The sequence below is a fragment of the Prionailurus viverrinus genome, chromosome A2 (assembly GCF_022837055.1).
Source record: "Prionailurus viverrinus isolate Anna chromosome A2, UM_Priviv_1.0, whole genome shotgun sequence".
Taxonomy (NCBI): Eukaryota; Metazoa; Chordata; class Mammalia; order Carnivora; family Felidae; genus Prionailurus; species Prionailurus viverrinus.
Window position 1 is genome coordinate 127,405,071 of NC_062562.1, and position 19,693 is coordinate 127,424,763.

At 39.4% G+C, this 19,693-nt stretch overlaps 1 protein-coding gene across 3 annotated transcripts in view; it reads right to left on the minus strand.

Annotated features, from left to right (window-relative positions):
* AOAH (acyloxyacyl hydrolase) overlaps positions 1-19,693 on the minus strand; it is a 167,132-nt gene that overhangs the window by 121,518 nt on the left and 25,921 nt on the right. For all 3 annotated transcript variants that reach the window (XM_047849273.1, XM_047849272.1, XM_047849274.1), the window contains exons 4-5: positions 10,855-10,921; positions 3,570-3,669 (exon numbers count right to left, since the gene is read on the minus strand). In XM_047849273.1, the coding sequence (XP_047705229.1) occupies positions 3,570-3,669; positions 10,855-10,921 (167 nt within the window). The remainder of the gene's footprint in view (positions 1-3,569; positions 3,670-10,854; positions 10,922-19,693) is intronic.

Genomic DNA, 19,693 nt, shown 5'->3' on the forward strand with positions numbered 1-19,693 from the left:
GACAGCAAAGACGGACAAGATGCAGAACTGCCACCTCTACACGCTTACATCTGAGTGAAGAAATCTATGTAAACTTCATATTTTAATATCTCTGGGCCTTCCTTTCCTCCTCTATAACATGCAGACAACAATAATACCTATCATAAGATTAAATGATTAATATATGCAAAGCATGTAGGGCAATATTGGCACGTTGTAGTATTTGAAAAGGAATTTAGGATGACGGTGGAGAACAGAGTTAAATTTTGTGGAGAGGGTTAGGAATCATTCTACAGAGAAGTTGACAGAGACATGAGCTTGCAGGACGGGTCTTGTCAGCTGGGTGGAAGGGATGATTGAGAACAAGGGTGCAGAGGTAGGAAGGTTAAGGTGAGCACAAGAGAGAGCCAGTCACTCTATCTTGGCTGCAGCAGGGGGTCCACAAGGATAATAGTGGAAGTCCAGGAAGGCTTTTGGAGAATCCTGAAATGCTAGGTGAAAATGTGTACCTAATTGTGTAGGCAATACTGAGATCATAAGCTGGGGGAAATAATATGATCAGAGATAGGCTCTGGGAAAATTACTGTGTCCATGAAGTAAGGGAAAGCAGAATTTCCATCAGGGGTGCAAACGAGAAGCTAGTGGCACTTTGTTTATTCATTCAACAAATATTTCTTTGTTATGTGTGAGGCACCATCCTAGGTGTTGGGCTTACTGTGGGGAGCGAGGTGGCGTCTGTCCATGTGGAGGTTATATCCTAGTGGGAGAGATGGATAGACAGGCAATCACCTGGGTGTATCATTTAAAACAAGGCAGGTTCAGTGGAGGGACCTACAAGAGCTTTGACAAGAGGGGTATGTAAAATGAGTCAGGGATGTACTCCCTGAAGAAGCAACATATAAGGTGAGATTTGAGGGATGGGAAGCCCATCAAGGTGAAAGATGAGGGAGAAGGAGAAAATGCTTCCCACGTAAAGTCATTGAGTTGGAGTGACAAGATCAAATTTATCTCATAGAAAGGCCTTTCTGGCCTTGGTGTGGAAAATTTTTTGGAAAGCAGGCAAGAGCAGAATTTGGTTGGACTAACTAGGAAGCTAGAGCAGGAATGACATCCAAGGATGATTGTGAGACACCTTCACGCCGGAATACCATTACACATCCAAAACACGATGAACCTTGCAAACAAAAGAAGTCAGACACAGAAGAACATACTCTATGATTCCATTTATATGACATTGAAGAACAGAACTTTATATGAATGAACTAATATGTGGTGAGACATTTTAGAACAGTGGCTACTTTGGGGGTGAGTATTGACTGGGAGAGTCATGACGGAGGCTTCTGGCAACAGGCTGGAAATCATTTGCATCTTTAGTAGGTAGGTAATTCTACCCACTAATTCACACCTGCTTTGTAGGTGTAATTTGTGTGCCAAGGAAATGAAAAGAAGGACTGATATACACCATCAAAAATACACACTCAGTGTGTAATGTTAAGGAGGAAAAATTATATATATAACATTATCATAACTCTGAAAAAATCAATATAATAATATTATTTATTTACAAATTAAAAGGTAAACATACAACATTTTGATATTGGTTATTTCTGGTGGTGGGATTTCAGCTGATTGATGTGAAGAGACACCCCAAGAAGGATTTTCAGAAACGTAGCCAATTTTCAAGAGACTAAACCAACCACTGTCAGCAGGACAGGGATATGAATCCCAGTTCTAGTCTTTCCTAAGGGAGTGAGCTTCAGCAAATTACATAACCTCTTCAGCCTGGTTTCTGCAACTTTATAAAAAGGGTCATAATCAATACTGGTGCCTCTATCCCAGAACTGTTTGGGGGACTAAATAAAGTGAAGTGTAAACACAGTGCTACGTAGTGTAGTGAGTCCTCAGTAAATATTGCTATTAAAGAAATCTTGGAGGCAGAAGAGAGTGGAGCTGCCCACATTTGCATGGACTGCCCCTCTTCTCCAGGGCGCCTGTGGGGACGGGGATTTGAGGAGGAGGGCAAAGGTCCAGAAGAGTGACTATGGAAACATCAAGCTGACCCAGGAGCATGCCCTGCTGGGGTGCAAGCTGAGCAGTTCTGGGGTGAAATACCCCCCACTCCATCTCAGCCAGCAAGGATGCTTGAAACACTCCCGAGTCAGGAATTGCAAAGGGTGTTGATGCGAAGACAAGGAAATGGTATTTCGAGGATAAACTCCATGGAGTACGAAAATAAAGAATGTCATTTTACATGGGATAGTTTAAAGTTGAACATTTTGTGACTATGTATAACTGTGGGTGTGATGTATATATAATGTGATGTTATTTAAGGAAATGACAAAAAACCCTTATCGTTTGCCTTTGTACATAGAGACACGTTTCTCTGTGCATTATCCAATAGCGAATATTATGATACAATATTTACATGCTATTTGAATTCATGAAAAAAATTTTTTTAAATTAAAAGTGCCTATCCCTTCTAGAAACCAGTGGATTCCAAAGCTTCTCAGGTGGAATTAGGGGAAATTTAATTGGCACATAGTCAATGACTGAGGAAGCACGTCATGGACACATGCTCCAGGTATTTGAATCTCTATCTTCCCTCTCAAGGAGACAAGCTTATGATAGTTAGGCAGCAACATCAGGTTCATTGGTTCAGGCCACAAAATATTAAACTGACTTTATTTCCTTGAGAATAAAAAGGAAATCACATACAAAACAGAAACCTACTGTGTAATACACAGAAAAACTACATTTCTGGGACAGGGGGCATAGAATTTTCTTTTATTTTATCATTTAATTTTATTTTTACAGGCAGATTCTGAAAAATCAATACTTTGAGGCAGAACTGGATTTAATATTATGCTCTCATTCAGAATGTGAGCTGAGAATTGTGTCAACATTTGCAGCCCTGTCCGCCTGCATTTCAACTGAAAATTGTCCAACATGATATAACACACACGGGGGGTTCTGAAGAGCTATCTCTGAATAATAATGATATTGATAATAATTATATTGGCTACCGTTTTTATCAACACTTTTTAATGTAGCAGGTATTGTGCTGAGCATTTTGGATGTATTAGCTCAACTGTTTCCCACAACAAACCTATGAGGGAGGTATTTTAGGCATTTTATTATACCCATGTTATGTGTGAGGACAATTAAGCTCAGACTAGGGTGACCAATGGCTCAGGTTTTCCCAGGATGTGAGACTTCAGTGCTTAACCCAGGAAAGTCCTGGGCAAACTGGATGAGTTGGTCTCTGTGACAGCGATCTGCTTGATTTTTTAAATAGCAGAAAGAGATTTAAGCTCTCCTCTTCTTGGCTGGTTAGATTTCCCACCTACTGCCAGCTGAGCTCTAGATTACAGTCTATGATAGTTTAGTAGCCAAAACATTCTTTGGCAGCATGGGATGAGGGTCTAGGTTGAAACTGGGGAATATTATTTCACACGATGTAATTGGAAATGTCGTCTTGTCTCTCTCTGTCCCCCAACCGTTGAGCCAGTGAAGCTGAACCTCCCTTTACAACATGTCCAAAGGGCTTGCAGGTTACTGTAATCTGACATTCAAAGTGAAAACCCACTTACCTTGGGAAGTGGGTAGAGATGACACAATGGTTGGCCAGGGTCCTGCTTACAAAACTTCAGGGTGTGACACACCACATCAGCATTCATATCTGTGCTAAGCCTGGAGGGAAATGGGACAAAACAAAGGCTATTTAAGATCTCTCAGGCATTTAGGAAATAGAACCTATTTCAAAGGAAGGTAAATCCCCAGAATGGATTCTAGCATGGTCTTTGAGTCCAGCCTGGAGTAGCTGCCAGATCAAAACGATTTCCTGCCACGTTGCTCTCTTTTCTGTTTGAAATAAGGTCCTGGGGGGTGGGAAGGGGGCATGGACAGCACTGAGCTGTGGTCATCCTCTCACATGGGCACTGTGATTCTTTTCAGGAGAAGCCACAAATAAAATTGGGAAAAGAAAAATGGATAGGTGTATAATTTGATGGAAGGAATATTTTAAAGTTTGCTAGGTCTTATAGCAAAAAATCATTTATAATAAAGCCTTAACACCTAAAATATTTTCTTAGGCATAATCCAAATCATGTTTCCCTTTATTTTATTTAATTTTTTTTAATGTTTATTTATTTTTGAGAGAGAGAGAGACAGAGTATGAGTGGGGGAGGGGCAGAGAGGGAGAGGGAGACACAGAATTTGAAGCAGGCTCCAGGTTCTGAGTTGTCAGCACAGCTCAAACCCATGAGCTGTAAGATCATGACCTGAGCCGAAGTCGGACGCTTAACTGACTGAGCCATCAGGTGCCCCAATCATCTGTTTCCCTTTAAAATAAATATATTTCTAGGGGTTCCTGGGTGGTTCAGTCAGTTAAGCATCTGACTTTGGCTAATGTTGTGATCTCACAGTTCATGGGTTTGAGCCCTGTGTTGGGAATCTCTGATGTCAGCACAGAGCCCTCTTGGGATCCTCTATTTCCCTCTCTCTCTGCCCCTCCCTTGCTTATATGGGTGTGCTCTCTCTTTCTCTCTCTGAAAAATGGATAAATATTTAAAAAAATAATAAAGTAAATATATTTCTTTACCTTATGGGAGAAAATACAATATGTTTGACTTTCCACACCCCAGGATGGTGTAAGGAAAGTGCTCTTTAAACATTTTGGTTTATGTCTAGTTTGAAGGTGCTAACACAAACCTTCCACATGCATTTTCTACCTGACACTCCCAAAATTCTTCTTACCAAGAAGAATGAGTACAATGTGCTGCTTCAAATGAAGGAACAAACAGAGTATGGATTTTTAGTAACTTTTCCCAGTAAATCATTGATTCAAACCCAACCCAACCAACCAAAACAACAAAAAGAATCCACAAACATACGTTGGTCATACCTAGAGACTAATCTCAGAAAAACAGTTCTTGATTTTAGAAGATACTTTTTGGGATTTCTTCCCAGCTCACATGATCATTTAACTGACCCCCTTCTTCCACAGGGGTAGGTTCCTAGCAACTATGTTGTACTTACTCCCTATATCTTGGCCAGTTGATTGGACCTGATTTGATGACTGTTCAAGTAGGATCAGTCAGATTCTCTCCTATGGAAATTTGGAATTGGTATTAACAACTTTAACCTCATTCGGAGCTGTTCCCAGAATAAAAGGAGCTATAGTAACTTGGGACTGTAATGTCATTTTCTGCCACATGGACTGAGAAGTTGGAAAGCTAATCTGTAGGATAGGATTCAGGGGTCAGAACCCAGTGTGTGCAGTGAGAAAGCCTGGGGAGAATGTGCCCCTGTATTCCTGGTGGCTTCCAAGTCCTGCTTCCATCCCTGTCTGAAGCCTGGTAAGATGGCTTCCCAAGCTTTTGTGAGTACCTGAGTTAAGAGGGAAAAAGAGAGTCATCTGTTTGGCTCCACGGTTCCTTGGTGAGAGGTAGAGGGGAAGGTAACTTAAAATATAAAAGGAGTTCACATCTTCTAAGTTGTGGGGCAAGCTGTATATAGCAGATAAAGTTCATTAGCAAACTAATGTCTACCAAGGGTCAGTAAATCAGGAGAGGTGGCTGTTTTCACATATCTTTTCTCAACTTAATGGTTCATTTATTTAACTGATGACTGCTGTCTTTATGGGGGTTTGATATTTAGTGGACTCAAGAGGGTGATAAATAGGATCTGCTTAACCTTTTTTTTTTCTTTAAACCCTACAGCCATCCCATCTGTGGTAATCCAGGACCACTAACTAATCATATGATATCCAAGACGTATTCTCTTTCTCTGCAAATAGAGCACAATTTCAAGTAAGTGAACTTGAATATGGGAGTGGAAATGAAAACCCCACAGACAGTGAGGTGGTCTCTACATTGAGGAATAGGAGAGGGGAACAGGCATATGGTGTTCTTCCCAAGGTCCTCCAAGATCAGATCTTTGTCATCAAAAGACTGAAAGTGAGAAGCACTCCTTTCGACAAGAATAGAAAATGCTGAGCCTCATAAATCCAGACAAGTGTAAGACCATTAGAATGTGCAAGATGTAAGGAAGTGGCAAAATAGCACATGTGCTCTTTACCAATTGTGGGATAGAAAGCCTAGGCAACACATAAGATGTGAAATCCCTAGGAAATCTCCAAATTCAGAATATCCATTCCCACTCAACATTGTTTTCTTTTTCCCATAGTAGCAAAAAGACCAAAATGGTCACTTTTTAATTTACTTCCTTTTACTACCCTTACAGGTACAGAGGTGTGCAGGAATGAGGCATGTGGTAGGGGAGTGGGGAGGAGGGAAGAGGCTTCAACACATTTGGCAGAGCTAATTAACAAGTCTAATTAAGATCATGGTAGAATGAAGTCAATGATGATGATCATCACCATAAATCAAAGAAGGGAGCAAGGCCAGGGTTAATAGACAGAGTAACAGCCTATGGCAGGGAGTGAGGACAGGGACTTCCACACATGAAAGCTCTCAAATTTAGACCTTGACATCACTTTCAAAGAAAGTTTATATATTAACATATAGTCACAGAGATATATTCACAGCATTGAAAGAAGATCTTCCTTATGCAACTTAATACTTTTATCCCATTTCTGGACCACATGCACAGTGTACTATGAATTTATTCACTTCTATAAATCTTGTACAGTAGTCTCTCTTTTGCCTGTGGTTCTGCCTTCCATGGTTTCAGTAACTAGTAGTCAGCCATCGTCTGAAAGCAGATGATTCTCCTTCTAACATATCGTCAGAAGGTCAATAGCCACCTAACTTACCTCACAATGCCTACGTCATTCATCTTCCTTTATCTCATCCCGTGGGCATTTTATCATCTCCCATCATCACAAGAAGAAGGGTGAGTACAGTGCAATAAGATATTTAAGAGATAGAGAGAGAGAGAGAGAGACCACATTCACATAGCTTTTATTACAGTGTATTGTTTTAATTGTTTTATTTTATTATTGTTGCTAATATTTTCCTGTGCTTAATTTATAAATTAAACTATATCACAAGTATGTATGTATAGGAAAAAATAGTATATATAGTTCAGTACTATCTGGTTTCAGGCAACTACTTGGGGGGTCTTGGAATTTCCCCCCTCTGGATAATGGGGGACTGCTGTAATTATCTTGTGAATGGCACTGATATTGCTTTGTGTTTGGGTGTCTAAAAACACATTAATTACATCTAAGGTGTACTATGTTATAAATCCTGTTTCACATTTTCTTCTAAAAAATGTTAGTAGTTTAGGCCCCCCATTTCCTAGTTTAGAATACAAGAGTTTATGATTTAGAGGAAAGCAGAAGTAAATCCCAGGAAGTAAGGTGAGATGTACAGAAGATAAGGATCAGGCTTGCTATGGCAACCAATGGCACAATGGAGGTCAAGACCAGGCAGAGGAAGACCCAGCACCTGGCTAAGACCTAGCACTGGCTAGGATTGGCTGCTCCTGGAAGCAGCCCCTCCCTGTATGATCCAGGTTCTTGGGGGAATGCCTGAGTGCTCAGGTGACTCACTTCCCAACAACATCCTGTGGCTTGCCCATGGGTAGGAAATGTAATTGCTGAATAATTAGTCCATGAATCATTGATAATTGACTGGTGTGAAATAATGAGGAGGGATGCCTTCTGGGTTAGAAAACACATTTAATATTGGAAGCCTGAAATTGAGGTAAAACTAAACCATAAGATTGTCATTTTCAGCACTTATATCAACCCCAAACTGTATGTGATTGATTAAAAGAAGTTGTAATAAGAGCACACCATAAGAGGAGAAATGTCTATCAGCAAACACCTAACACAGGTACCGGAAAATTCCTTGCAAACAAAACTGATGGTAGACAGAACCATGAAGGGGGATCATTTATTATATCTATCTTTCTTCAAATGGCCCACCCCTACTACTGAGAATTAGTTGTCTCGTGACTTTGAGTTATCACAAAGGAAAAAAATGTCTCCCTTCACTACCACCTACTCAGAGAGTGGCCCTCTGTTTTGGTGACTTGCTGGGCCCATTCTTCTTTAACACCTTGTGTTAATTTGCTGTTATTTGAGGTGGGACTGTTGTTTGTACAGTTCAAATCTGTAGTACCTAGGACAGTGTCTTGTCTGTCCTCTCTCATCTTTGCCTTAAATGTCTCTTAAACTTGCCACTCTGGCCAACTACAGAAGAGCAATGGGTTTCTTAATCAACCCAGGCAATGGCCCTTTCACTCCCAGCATGCTTGGTAGCTAATCTCTGGCTCCCCCTTTTGGGTATCTGCATGCACTCTCCTCTTTAGCTTCTATGACTTTTTTCCATGTACCTCTCTGGTTCCATGATCTAGGCCCAACAGAACCTCTCCGCCAAGCTGACATTTCTGCCAGAGCACCTAGCTCATAATAGGTATATAGGCAGATTCAATAAATAGGCTAAAAAGTTTTTCTTTTCCTGTTTTAATATGTTCAACCAATTTCTTTGGAGCTGTCTAGTCATATCATCTGCAGTGATAATTTTGTTCGTTTAAAATAATTAGTTCAACAAACATTTATTGAAGGACTTCAATATATATTGAAGGCTCAAATATAGCACCAAGCCCTGAAGATACAAAGCCCTCTCCTTCTCCTCCTTCCCTCCCTCCCTTCCTTCTTTCTACATACTCAGTATTTTGCTAAGTATCTGGAAATACAGAGATGAATGAAATGCATCTCAGAAGGTTTTCAATCTAGTTAGCAACTCAGAAAAAGTAAATGGAGAATTAAATTACAAATAGATGTGGTAAGTGCTGTGCTAGGGGTTTGCACCGGATATCAGGAATGTGTGTGTGTGTGTGTATGAGTGTATGCACATGCACGTGTGTGTGTGTGTGTGTGTGTGTGTGTGTGTGTGTGTGTGTTGATGGTAGTGGGAATATCATCTGTCTTATCCCACCCTAAGGGCTAAGGTCAGGCAAGCTTCCAGAGGAAGTGACCTTGGAACTGAGGTATAAAGAAGTAGAATTTGTCTGGGGTAGAGGTTTTGAATGAATCAAGCATGGGGGAACATCTTATGCAAAGGTCCTGAGGCAAAAACCTCTTGGTGTGTATGGGGAGTTACAAGTGGTTTGGAATGTGGTGTGCTGTGGAACAGCCAGGGATAGTCTGAAAATGTCCTCAAGGACTGATTTATAAATAGCCTTGTGTATGTGGCTAAGGAATCCTGCAAATAATGTGAAGACTGAAGAATTTTGTTAGTGCCATATTAGTTTGGCATTTAAAATATATTTGGCCAGCTAGAATGTGGATTATTGACTTGTGCCAATGGGCAAGTCTGGAGTCCAGTTAGGAGGCAGTAACAGGAATAGAAGTATGAGCTAAAAAGAAATGGTCCCTGCCTTCCCAACACTTGCACTCAGCGGCTCATGAGAAATAATTTACCATAATAGCGTGAGATACATATTAATAGAGGCAGGTGCACAGCATGACCAAACACTTTGGACTTTATGATTTTAAGCTCCTTTTGTCTTTAAAATTCTGCAACTCTGGCTACCTAGTTGTGGGGAATGGTGCCTCTGAGCCTATCTGTTTTGAGGCTAATGGCATATAAAAGAGGAACCACATAAGAATGTTCATTGTAACACTGTTCACAAGAGAGAAAACCAATAAACAACTCAAAAACCCATCAATGGGAGAGTGAAGGAATAGATTCTTGTAGAGACACAATGGAATATTCTATACAGGCAGAGTGAGTGAATTATAGCAATGACACAACATTATGGATGAATCTTAGACATATAGACCCAAGTGGTAGGTCCCCTAGACATAGGAACTCAAGTGGTTAGTCCCGAAAGATTACATACAATGTGATACTGTCTTCATAAATTTAAGAAATGATGAAAACAAGGTATATTTTAAAGAAATATATATAATAAATACACTAAAATTCTAATTATTTTATGTAATTATATATTACCATTAATTATAATTATTAATCATTAATACCTCAATTCATTGATATTTAATTAAGATTAATTTTCCATATTACATATTGACACATATTTCTTATATATTATTATACATAAATATACATAAATTTAACATATTAACATAACTCTGTGTGTGTGTGTGTGTGTGTGTGTGTGTGTATAAACTATAGAAAAAAGAAAACAAGAGAAAGATGAGCATGGGATTTATTACTTGGGTAGAAAAAAGCATGAGAATGAATGAAAGAGGGACTGGGTGGTTAGAGTAAGTTATAACCAAGGTCCTAGATTTAGTTTTGGGTGGTAGGTTTGGATGCTAATTACATTATTCAAAATAACTAAGTAACTAAATAAAAAATATAAGAAAGTCATGTATGGATTCTTGTTGAGAAAATGTCATGAACAAGACGGAATAGGATTTATCTCATCCAGTGCCCTTGAGCTCAAAAAAGAAAGACAGAGAAGAGAAAGAAGGAAGCAGACATGTGATAATGGCACACACAGGGGATCCTGAGAGGCAAGGGCTGGGGCTAGGGAAGTAGGGAGGGGCCAGGAAACCCATGAGGGAGGAAGAGGAGAAGAACCTAAGATGATGTGGCCTTGGAACCCAGCTGGGATTGAAGGGAAAGACTAGTACACTTTGGGGAGCTCAGGGTAAGGGGCCAAATGCCTGGGTCTGGACAGTAGGATCTAGTCACTTGTTAGTAAAATTTCTTCTGGAAGGCTCTTGAGGAGAAATGAAGCCAGATTCCATGCCTCAAATGATAGTGGACCTGAGTCAGGTCTGAATGTTCCACTATGAACAAGAACAGGAACACAGCTCAAGTCCTTGTTCAGTGAGTACATCCTGCTGGCAGAGGAGTCAGCTGCCTCTCAGCTTTCCTGTTTCACCCATGTCCCAGCAACTGAGTAAGGTCAACGTGCCAGCATACTCACAGTTTTATGATGTCTGGTCCAAACATTTCTATCACTAAATAGCAGGTTGCCTTCAAGAACAGCTTTTCTAAAAAAAAAAAAATAAAGAAGGGGAAATAGATTATTTTCATAATCATCTTTACTAAGAATTGATGATGGATGATTAATTTATCATTGATTCCAGTGATTAATTATAAGGGTTTGAGGGAAATGTTACAGTTAATGTATTCATTATTTCAGGTTTATGTGAATGCTACTTTGTTTACAGTACATGACAAAGATTACCAGTTTATTACAGTTAAATTTGGGGGTTTTATTTTCTTTTGTACAGCAAGGAATGTCTGAATGTTGGTGAAGATCTCCTTTGTTGAAATAAAAGAAACAGGACTCACGTTAAATTAAATAATTTAAAATATAGCTTTGCTAAAAATACTCTTTTCTGGTGTTCATTTGGAAAAAAAGATTTCACTTTGCCTATTTAGTTTTTGCTGTTAGTATTCCAGAGATAAAAAGAGATGGTCAAAATGTCCCTGCACTGCCATCTTCACCAGAGAACACACACACACACACACACACACACACACACACACTAACAAAGCAATCTCCTTCCTCTCCATTGTGAGAGTACAGGGATGCTTTGTGAGTTGATCAGTTTGCACAATGAAGCCTGTTTATTCTCTGGTCCTGTTTTTCCAGTTTGTAAGTCCACTGTGGAGCCTTGGGAATTAGGACCTTAGCACAATTAGGACAGATGGGCTGTCCTGGGAAGAGATGGGAGTCTCTCTCTGATGAGAATTTATCTCGTCATGCTCATCTCAAACTGCACTACCCACACCTTGCTTGGAGGGTAGGGTAGTAAAAGAATAGGATAAGTATGGGAAACACTGTCTGGTACTTCATTTTTACTCACTAGTAAATAATGTAAATACTGTTATATTACAATAGATCTATTCACAGGACCTTTTTTCCTACAATAAAGCAATGACTTCAAACACATTGCGTTTGAAGTAGGAACTTAAAATTATATCCCCACGTTGACTTTACAGAAGTGAAAAGAACCATGGGGGAATACTATGACACTGCATGACCGCACCTTAGTTAACTAGATGAGATGGACAAATTCCTAGAAAGACAAACTGCCAAAATTGACTCAAAAATAGACAATCTGGATAGATCTATAACAAGTGATTGAATTAGTAATCTAAAGCTTCCCACAAAGAAAAGCCCACAACCAGATGGCTTCACTGGTGAATTGTACCAAACACCTGAAGAAAGCATCTGAATAGGTTTTCTCCAAAGAAGATATATAGATGGCCAATAAGCACATGAAAAGATGCTCAACATCTTTAACTATTAAGGAAATGCAAATCAAAACCAAAATGAGATACCACATCATACCCACTATGATATGCTATAATAAAAATGACAGATAATAGGGGCACGTGGGTGGCTCAGTTGGTTGAACGTCTGACTTTGGCCCAAGTCATGATCTCACATCATGAATTTGAGCCTCACTTTGGGCTCACTGCTGCCAGGGCAGAGCCTGCTTCAGATCCTCTGTCCTTTTTCTCTCCACCCTTTCCCCACTCATGCTCTGTCTCTCAAAAAAAAATTTTTTTTAATGACAAATAATAGCAAGTATTGATTTGGAGAAATTAGAATCTTCATACACTGCTGGTGGGAACATGAAATGGTGCAGCCACCTTGGTAAATGGTCTGACATTTCCTCAAATTGTTCAACATGGGGTTACCGCATGATACAAATCCACTCTTAGGTATATACCCCAAAGAATAACAAATATATATAAACACAAAAACTTGTGCATAAATGTTCACAGTGGTATTATTTAAAATAGCCAAGGGGCGCCTGGGTGGCTCCGTTGGTTGAGCGGCCGACTTCGGCTCAGGTCACGATCTTGCGGTCCGTGAGTTCGAGCCCCGCGTCGGGCTCTGTGTTGACAGCTCAGAGCCTGGAGCCTGTTTCAGATTCTGTGTCTCCCTCTCTCTGACCCTCCCCCGTTCATGCTCTGTCTCTCTCTGTCTCGAAAATAAATAAACGTTAAAAAAAAAAAATTAAAATAGCCAAGAAGTGGAAACAATTCAACCCAAATGTCCATTAACAAATGAATGAACAAAATGGGCTACATCCATACAATAGAATATTCAGCTGTGAAGAGTAATGCAGGTCTGCTACATGCCACACATGGATGGACATTAAAAACATTATGCTGAATAAGAGAAACATAATTCCATTGATATGAAATGTCCAGAAGAGGCAAATGCATAGGGACAGAAAATAGGTTAGTGGTTGTTTAGGGCTGGGGAGGATGGATAAGGACAACTTAGAGGTGTGAGGGTCCTTTCTAGTGTGCTGAAAGTGTTCTAAAATTCACTGTGGTGATAAATGCACATCTCTGGGAATATACTAAAAGCCATTGAATTATACATTTTAAATGGATGAACTGTAGAAGGCGAGAGAGAGAGAGAGAGAGACTCTTAAGTTGGCTTCACACCCTGGGCAGAACCCAACCCAGGCTCGATCTCACAACATGAGATAGTGATCTGATCCAAAATCAAATGTCAGATGCTTAACCAAATGAGCCACCCAGGTGTCTCCTCAATAAAAAGGTTCTATAATAAAAACCTTTCTTTCCCCTGGGTGCTCCTTTACAGGGTCAGTGCAATGGAGAGTATCAAGAATCTATGATGTCATAGGATTCAGAGACCTGATTTCAGCAGCCATGGACCTGCTTCTGACCTTTGATTGCTTACCCCTTCTGGGTTTCCGTTTCCTCATCTGAAAAATGTGGGAATGGAATTCAGTCTCCTTCACTAGACCATCTAGGGAGTTTGGAGAATTATGTAACAGATATTGAAAATTACATGAATTGGCAAAGCACTCTGGAAGCCAGTTTCAAGTATGGCCAATGTAGAACTAGTTGAACCAAAAGCTGGGCAATATTTACTCTTGCAGTACTGCTTGAAAGACAGAGGAAATTCATCTTCTTTCTGGTACAATAAGAGATGTTGGGGTGTGTGTGTATTTTCTTAGAACCTTGTTTTGTTCAAGTTGAAATGAGTGGCTGCAAGTTTTCCTCGCTCTCTGAGTAGGACCATCTGAATGATCAATTTCTCAGACAGATTCAGTGATCATTTCTCAGATGGCTTCTGAAATGGTTAATAGGGAGAGGCTCCTGGAGCAATGGAATAAGAGATGGCCCCTTGAGAGCTAAATTATAGATCAGCACAGAAAGGTACAGAGTGGAGATGTGCCAAGCCTCCAGAGCAAGCCAGATAGGGCCCAGTCAGCATGATCAGATGCCACCTCACCATTACTGATACAACCACAGAAAAGATTGGTACTAACATATTGCTAGTCACCTATCTGGTATGAAATGTATACAGTTAAACCATCTGTGACCAGCAAGGTACAGAGCATTGAGTTTCTACAGTGTCAAACAGACTTGGAACAGCATAGGAGGGGGAAAAAAGTGGCCATTTTCAAGGGCAAAGGAGGGTGAAAAAGGAGCAAGTGAGCAGTTGTCACACATTAGATGTACACATGTGTGTGTAAATGAAGCCCAGGACATTCTAGGTTGTAAGTCACCTTCATGTTTTCCATGACGAAGTTTCTCATAAGACCCTTTGGAGGGAGTGTTTATGTTTACTCTCCTTCTACTCTCCTTCTAGAGAGTTATGTTTACTCTCTAACTAGTTCCTACTAGTTTGCTTGTAGACTTTCAGAACCTAAGAAACATGAGGAGAGTTGCCTTCCTTGTTTTAAATCTACATGTGTTTTTAACTATCATATTCCACGAAGATAAGATTTTTGCATAGGTGACCCAAGAAAGTGAGGTTCTAACCAGGCTCTCAGGGCATATGAGTCTGCTAACCCCTAGTGAGAATGATTCCATTAATCATTTTTCCATTAACAATTCTGATATTCTTCCAAGGTGTTTACTAATGAGAGCCAGAGGCAAAAGCAGCAGGTGAAACTGAAGGTCGGTAATGCTTCGCACAATTCAAAAAAATCGTCTTCCCAGGCAAAGAAAGGCCAGCCTGATTTACTGAGTGATTATTCTCAAGAATGTCGCTTACATGCTTTCAGACCGCTAAGGTTATGTCTTCTGAACTAGTTCTGCTTTGGAGGTAAAAGCAATACTATTTAAAAATAATAACTGTGTGTTGAAGTGTGTAATTTCACTTCCTCTGTCCCCCATTCTCCTGGCACACCAGGCAGAAAGCAATACTGGATGCAAATAGGCACTATGGCTCAGGCCCATTTCGTTTTCAAGAAGGAGAAATCCTGAGCTAGGAGGCAGACTATCTTTGTCACCCTCTACAGTTTGCGTGACCATCCTACACACAAATGTACAAAATACATTTATAAAATGGAAACAGTAATGCCTGCCATGCCTTTATGCATGTCAGGTGAAAGAGCTTTTAAGCTGAACTGAATATATTATTTCTATCCACAGGTAAAATATTAATTAATAACATGAAAACAACTGCAAGCGCCATTCTTAATCCTTTGAAATTCCTCTAGTTGAAAGGAAACCCACCACTGGAAACTGAAATACCAAGTTCGCCGCTCTTGGGAAGGCGTCAACTTTTATTTTACCAGAATCTGACTTTCAACCTCTTATTCACCTTAGCAGACTCTGAAGTTTCCTGTGATGAGTCAGAAGGAGCCAAGATGGTACCTTGCATACCAGCGATCTTGGTCCATGTTGTTTTTCGTTTAGCTAGTATAGTAGGTGAAGATAATTTAGGAAGAAGGATTTTTGCTGAGCCTTTCATTTTTGATCAACATAACTTTGCCTAAATAAAGAACAAAACTGGGTGTCTCCACAAACCCCAAAACACAGTTAGGCAAGGATAAACCACTCACATCTGCAAGACATGTGGGTTATCAACATCTGGGTGGGAGAAAGTAAAGGGAAGCAATAGAATACCAGATAAACCTGAGAATGGGGGCGTCTCCAAATAGTACATAGGTATTGCCTAGAAAGTATGGTGGGCCAATTAAAGAAGGGAAGCTGAGACTGGGTGGGGTTTTGGCCACTGTGATGGCAGATGACTACAAGGGTCTTAGGGGTAGAAGGACTAAGGGGCTGGCATGGCCAGGCATCTATAATTTCTAGAAACTGACCTACCAGCGATTCCTTTTAGGATGGCATCCATGCTGAGGAGAAATTGCTGGGTTTGGAAACAAAACCGAGCTGGAGAGAAGCAAAGGAAAGAAAATCCAGACAAAAGTGGTCAAGGGAATAGTCAGAAACACCAAAAGTATGCTCCCGTGTGTGTGTGTGTGTGTGTGTGTGTGTGTGTGTGTGTGTGTTTTCACACTACATAAGAACAACAGAAAAAAGTTCTGTGCATTTAGAAACGTACCCTGAACCACTTCTCTTTTTAAGAGTTTTAGAAAACTAATTTCATATAAAAATGAGCAACAGAAATGTATCTAGGTCAACTCCCATACAAAGTTATTATAAGAGAAAAAAGAATAAGGAACAGAATCCCATCCCTATAGAGAGCAAAAGCATGCCAGAAAGTCAAGTCCAAAAAAGGATTAAAACATAACATAGTATTTCAAAATGAGCTAAGAAGCATTAATAAAATGCTTTAAGTCATGAAAGAACAACAGAAATCAAAATTAGAAAACTCAGACATGGACTAAAAGAACACAGGGAAGAATACAAGATTATAAGAGGAATGAAATCTAAACCAGAATGAACACAAGAAGTGAATACAACAGCTAATGTCTTAAGAAAAACTTTCAAGATAAAAAATAAATGAAAGGATGGTAGTATTCAAGCAATAGGCAACATATCAAGGTTAGGCAAAGAAGATTCAAAATATGGATACTAGAAATCCCTGAAAAAGAAAACAAAATCAAGGAAACTGAACAAGTAAACAACTTTTCTGAAATTATTTAAAAAATGTATTTGAGAGCACACTGCATGCCTGAGAACATCAATATACCACAACAAACACTGAAGCATATTCTAGTTAGATGACTGAATTTTATAGAAGAAAGGAAAAAAACCTCCTTTGAACTTCTAGGCAAAAACAGCAAGTGACTTATAAGAAAAAGGAAATTAGATTATCAGTAGGCTCTTTAAAGACACATTTAAGATACTTGGAGAAAGAAATTATATGGCAAGGATTTATGTATCCAGAAAAACAACTGACTTTCAAGTGTAAAGGGCACAGGCAGCTTGTTATTAAGATGCAAGAATTCAGGGAATAGTGTTCCCGTGAGCCCTTCCTGAGGAATGAGCTGTAGACAAGTTGACTAGAGAGGCATCCACATAAAGGCTGGTAGTGAACGTCAATCAAATAGTTGCTGATGGGACTGAGACCAAATGGGGGTGAGAAGGGCATGGATATGGTATGGAGTAGCCTTATGCTCAGGTCATAGAGAACAATGATTACAAAAGGTGGAGAAATGGGAACAGTATACTTAAAGGGCAGTTTTGGTTGCCTTCAGTGATTATAAAGTATATTAATGGTAGCAGTATGAGGATTGATATTGATATTCTGAGACTGTTATATGTCTAATGAGGGATAGGTGAAAGAGTAATTATAGGGTATTTTGTCCCTTTGTCCTTGAGAACTAGGACTTTGGCTGTGGAAAGAAAGATATGGATATGACACAGGAGAGATTAAGAAGAAAATCCTGCTAAAAAAAATCCTATAGTCCTGAATTTGAATTTGAAGTGTCAGTATGACCTCATGAGACATAAGACATGAGATATATATCTATATCTATCTATTCTATATCTATGTATATATCTATCTATATATCTATCTATATCTATATCTATCTATATATCTCATTATATTGTTATAATGATAGTTTTTAAAGAAAACTAATTGCCTACTATGGGACAATAATAGAAAGGCAGCGAATCATTTGAAAATTGGCAAGTAAAGCAAAGGAATCAGGCATTTATCCTGCCTTTCCTACTATGAACAATACCATTATGGACTGTGGGGAAAACGTCTCTAAAATATGATGGGAACATGTTGGTGCCTCAGTCGGTTAAGTGTTCAACCCTGGATTTTGGTTCAGGTCATTATCTGATGGTTAGAGAGTTTGAGCCCTGCATTGGGCTTTGCACTGACAGTGTGGAACCTGCTTAGGATTCTCTCTCTCTTCCTTTCTCTGCCTTTCCTCTGTGCTCTCTCTCTCTCTCTCAAAATAAATAAATAAACTTTAAAAATTTTTAAAAATATGATGACGATGAGGCAAAGTGTCTCTAATGTACTTCCACCACTAAAGATAATATAAATGATATATTAGAATAGCACAATTTTGCAACCCCCAGTGAACTAAGAGATCTGGTTAGTGACCATCGACAGCTGCTAATGTCACAAAAAGAGAAAGCCACTTATAATGGCCTCCTGACTAAAGTAAATATCACCACTTATTGTCTTGCAAAAGAAGTCAAACTGGAGTCTGATCAAGCCTCTGGATCTAGCTGCAATTTTCAGGAAATAAAGAACACAGAGCAATATATTCAATCATACCACAGGGAAGCAATCAGCAAAACCCAGACTGTGGGAAACTCTGCAAGGCAAATCCCACAATTAAATTAAATGGAAAAGGAAGGGATGGAAAGAAAACTTATAGATTAAAACAGATTTAAGAGACATATCAAAAAATATTTTTTGAGAGTCTCATGTGCTACCAGCTGAGCTAGCCGGGCAGTCAAAAAATATTTTTTAAAATGTTTATTTATTTATTTCTGAGGGAGAGTAAGAGCAGGATCAGGGGAGAGACAGAGAGAGAGAGAGAGAGAGAGAGAGAGAGAGAGAGAGAGAGATAAAGAGAATCCCAAGCAGTCTCCATGCTGTCAGCAAAAAGCCTGATGCTGGGCTCAATTCCAAGAACCGTGAGATCATGACCTGAGCAGAAACAGCCAACTGAGCCACCCAGGCATCCCAGGCCTTGACATATCAAAATTTTAAGACTAGGCAAGACTAGGGTATAGCAAATGCCCACCTGGAAGATAAAACTACAAAGTAATGCCAAAAAAAAAATGAGTACAGTAAAATTCAAGATGTTGTTCCTTTAGGCAAAAGAATGGATTTATGATGGAATGGGGCTTCTAGAGTAGCTACCTATCTGTTTCTTCTTGACCTGGGCTATGTTTACAAGGGTATTCACATTTTAATAACTAATAAACTTATACATCTATTTCATGTGGTTTTCTAGGTTTGATTTGTTTCCTCCAAAAAAGGTTAAAAGATTACCCACTGAACAATACCATACATTGTTTATGGATTCATACAAGTGAATATGAAAGTATTAAATTTGACAAGAACAATACCCATAAAGCTCATGTGAGTGGTTCCCTCTGGGGAGATGGAAGGAGAATGGAACTGGGGGTGAGAGGAAGCCAAAGGCTGCTTCAAGTCTATCTGCCACGTTCTAATTCCGCAAAAGAAAGATGATGTAAATAAGTCAAAATCTTAGCAATGATCAATCTGGGACATTGTAAACAGTCGTGTTTGTGTATTATTCTTAGACCTTAGATTGAATTCCAAGAAATTTAGCTTGTGAATGCATATTGTGACTGAATGCAATAAATTCTCTGAAAATGCTTTGGTGCTATTGGAACAGCATGCTATGTAAACCAGACACAACCACCATTAGTCTGGCTTCCTTACTTTGAAAAAAATCATCCTTGATGAATTTGTTTCTTAACATTCAAGGAATGACAATTTGACTCTCAAAGAAGTTCATTCATTGTGGCTGTTCACCTAATAGTATTCTATAAGGGAAATAGAATCAATATTTTTTCAACTTTATGGAGATGGACAGAGAAATATACAATTTGTTTAAATCATC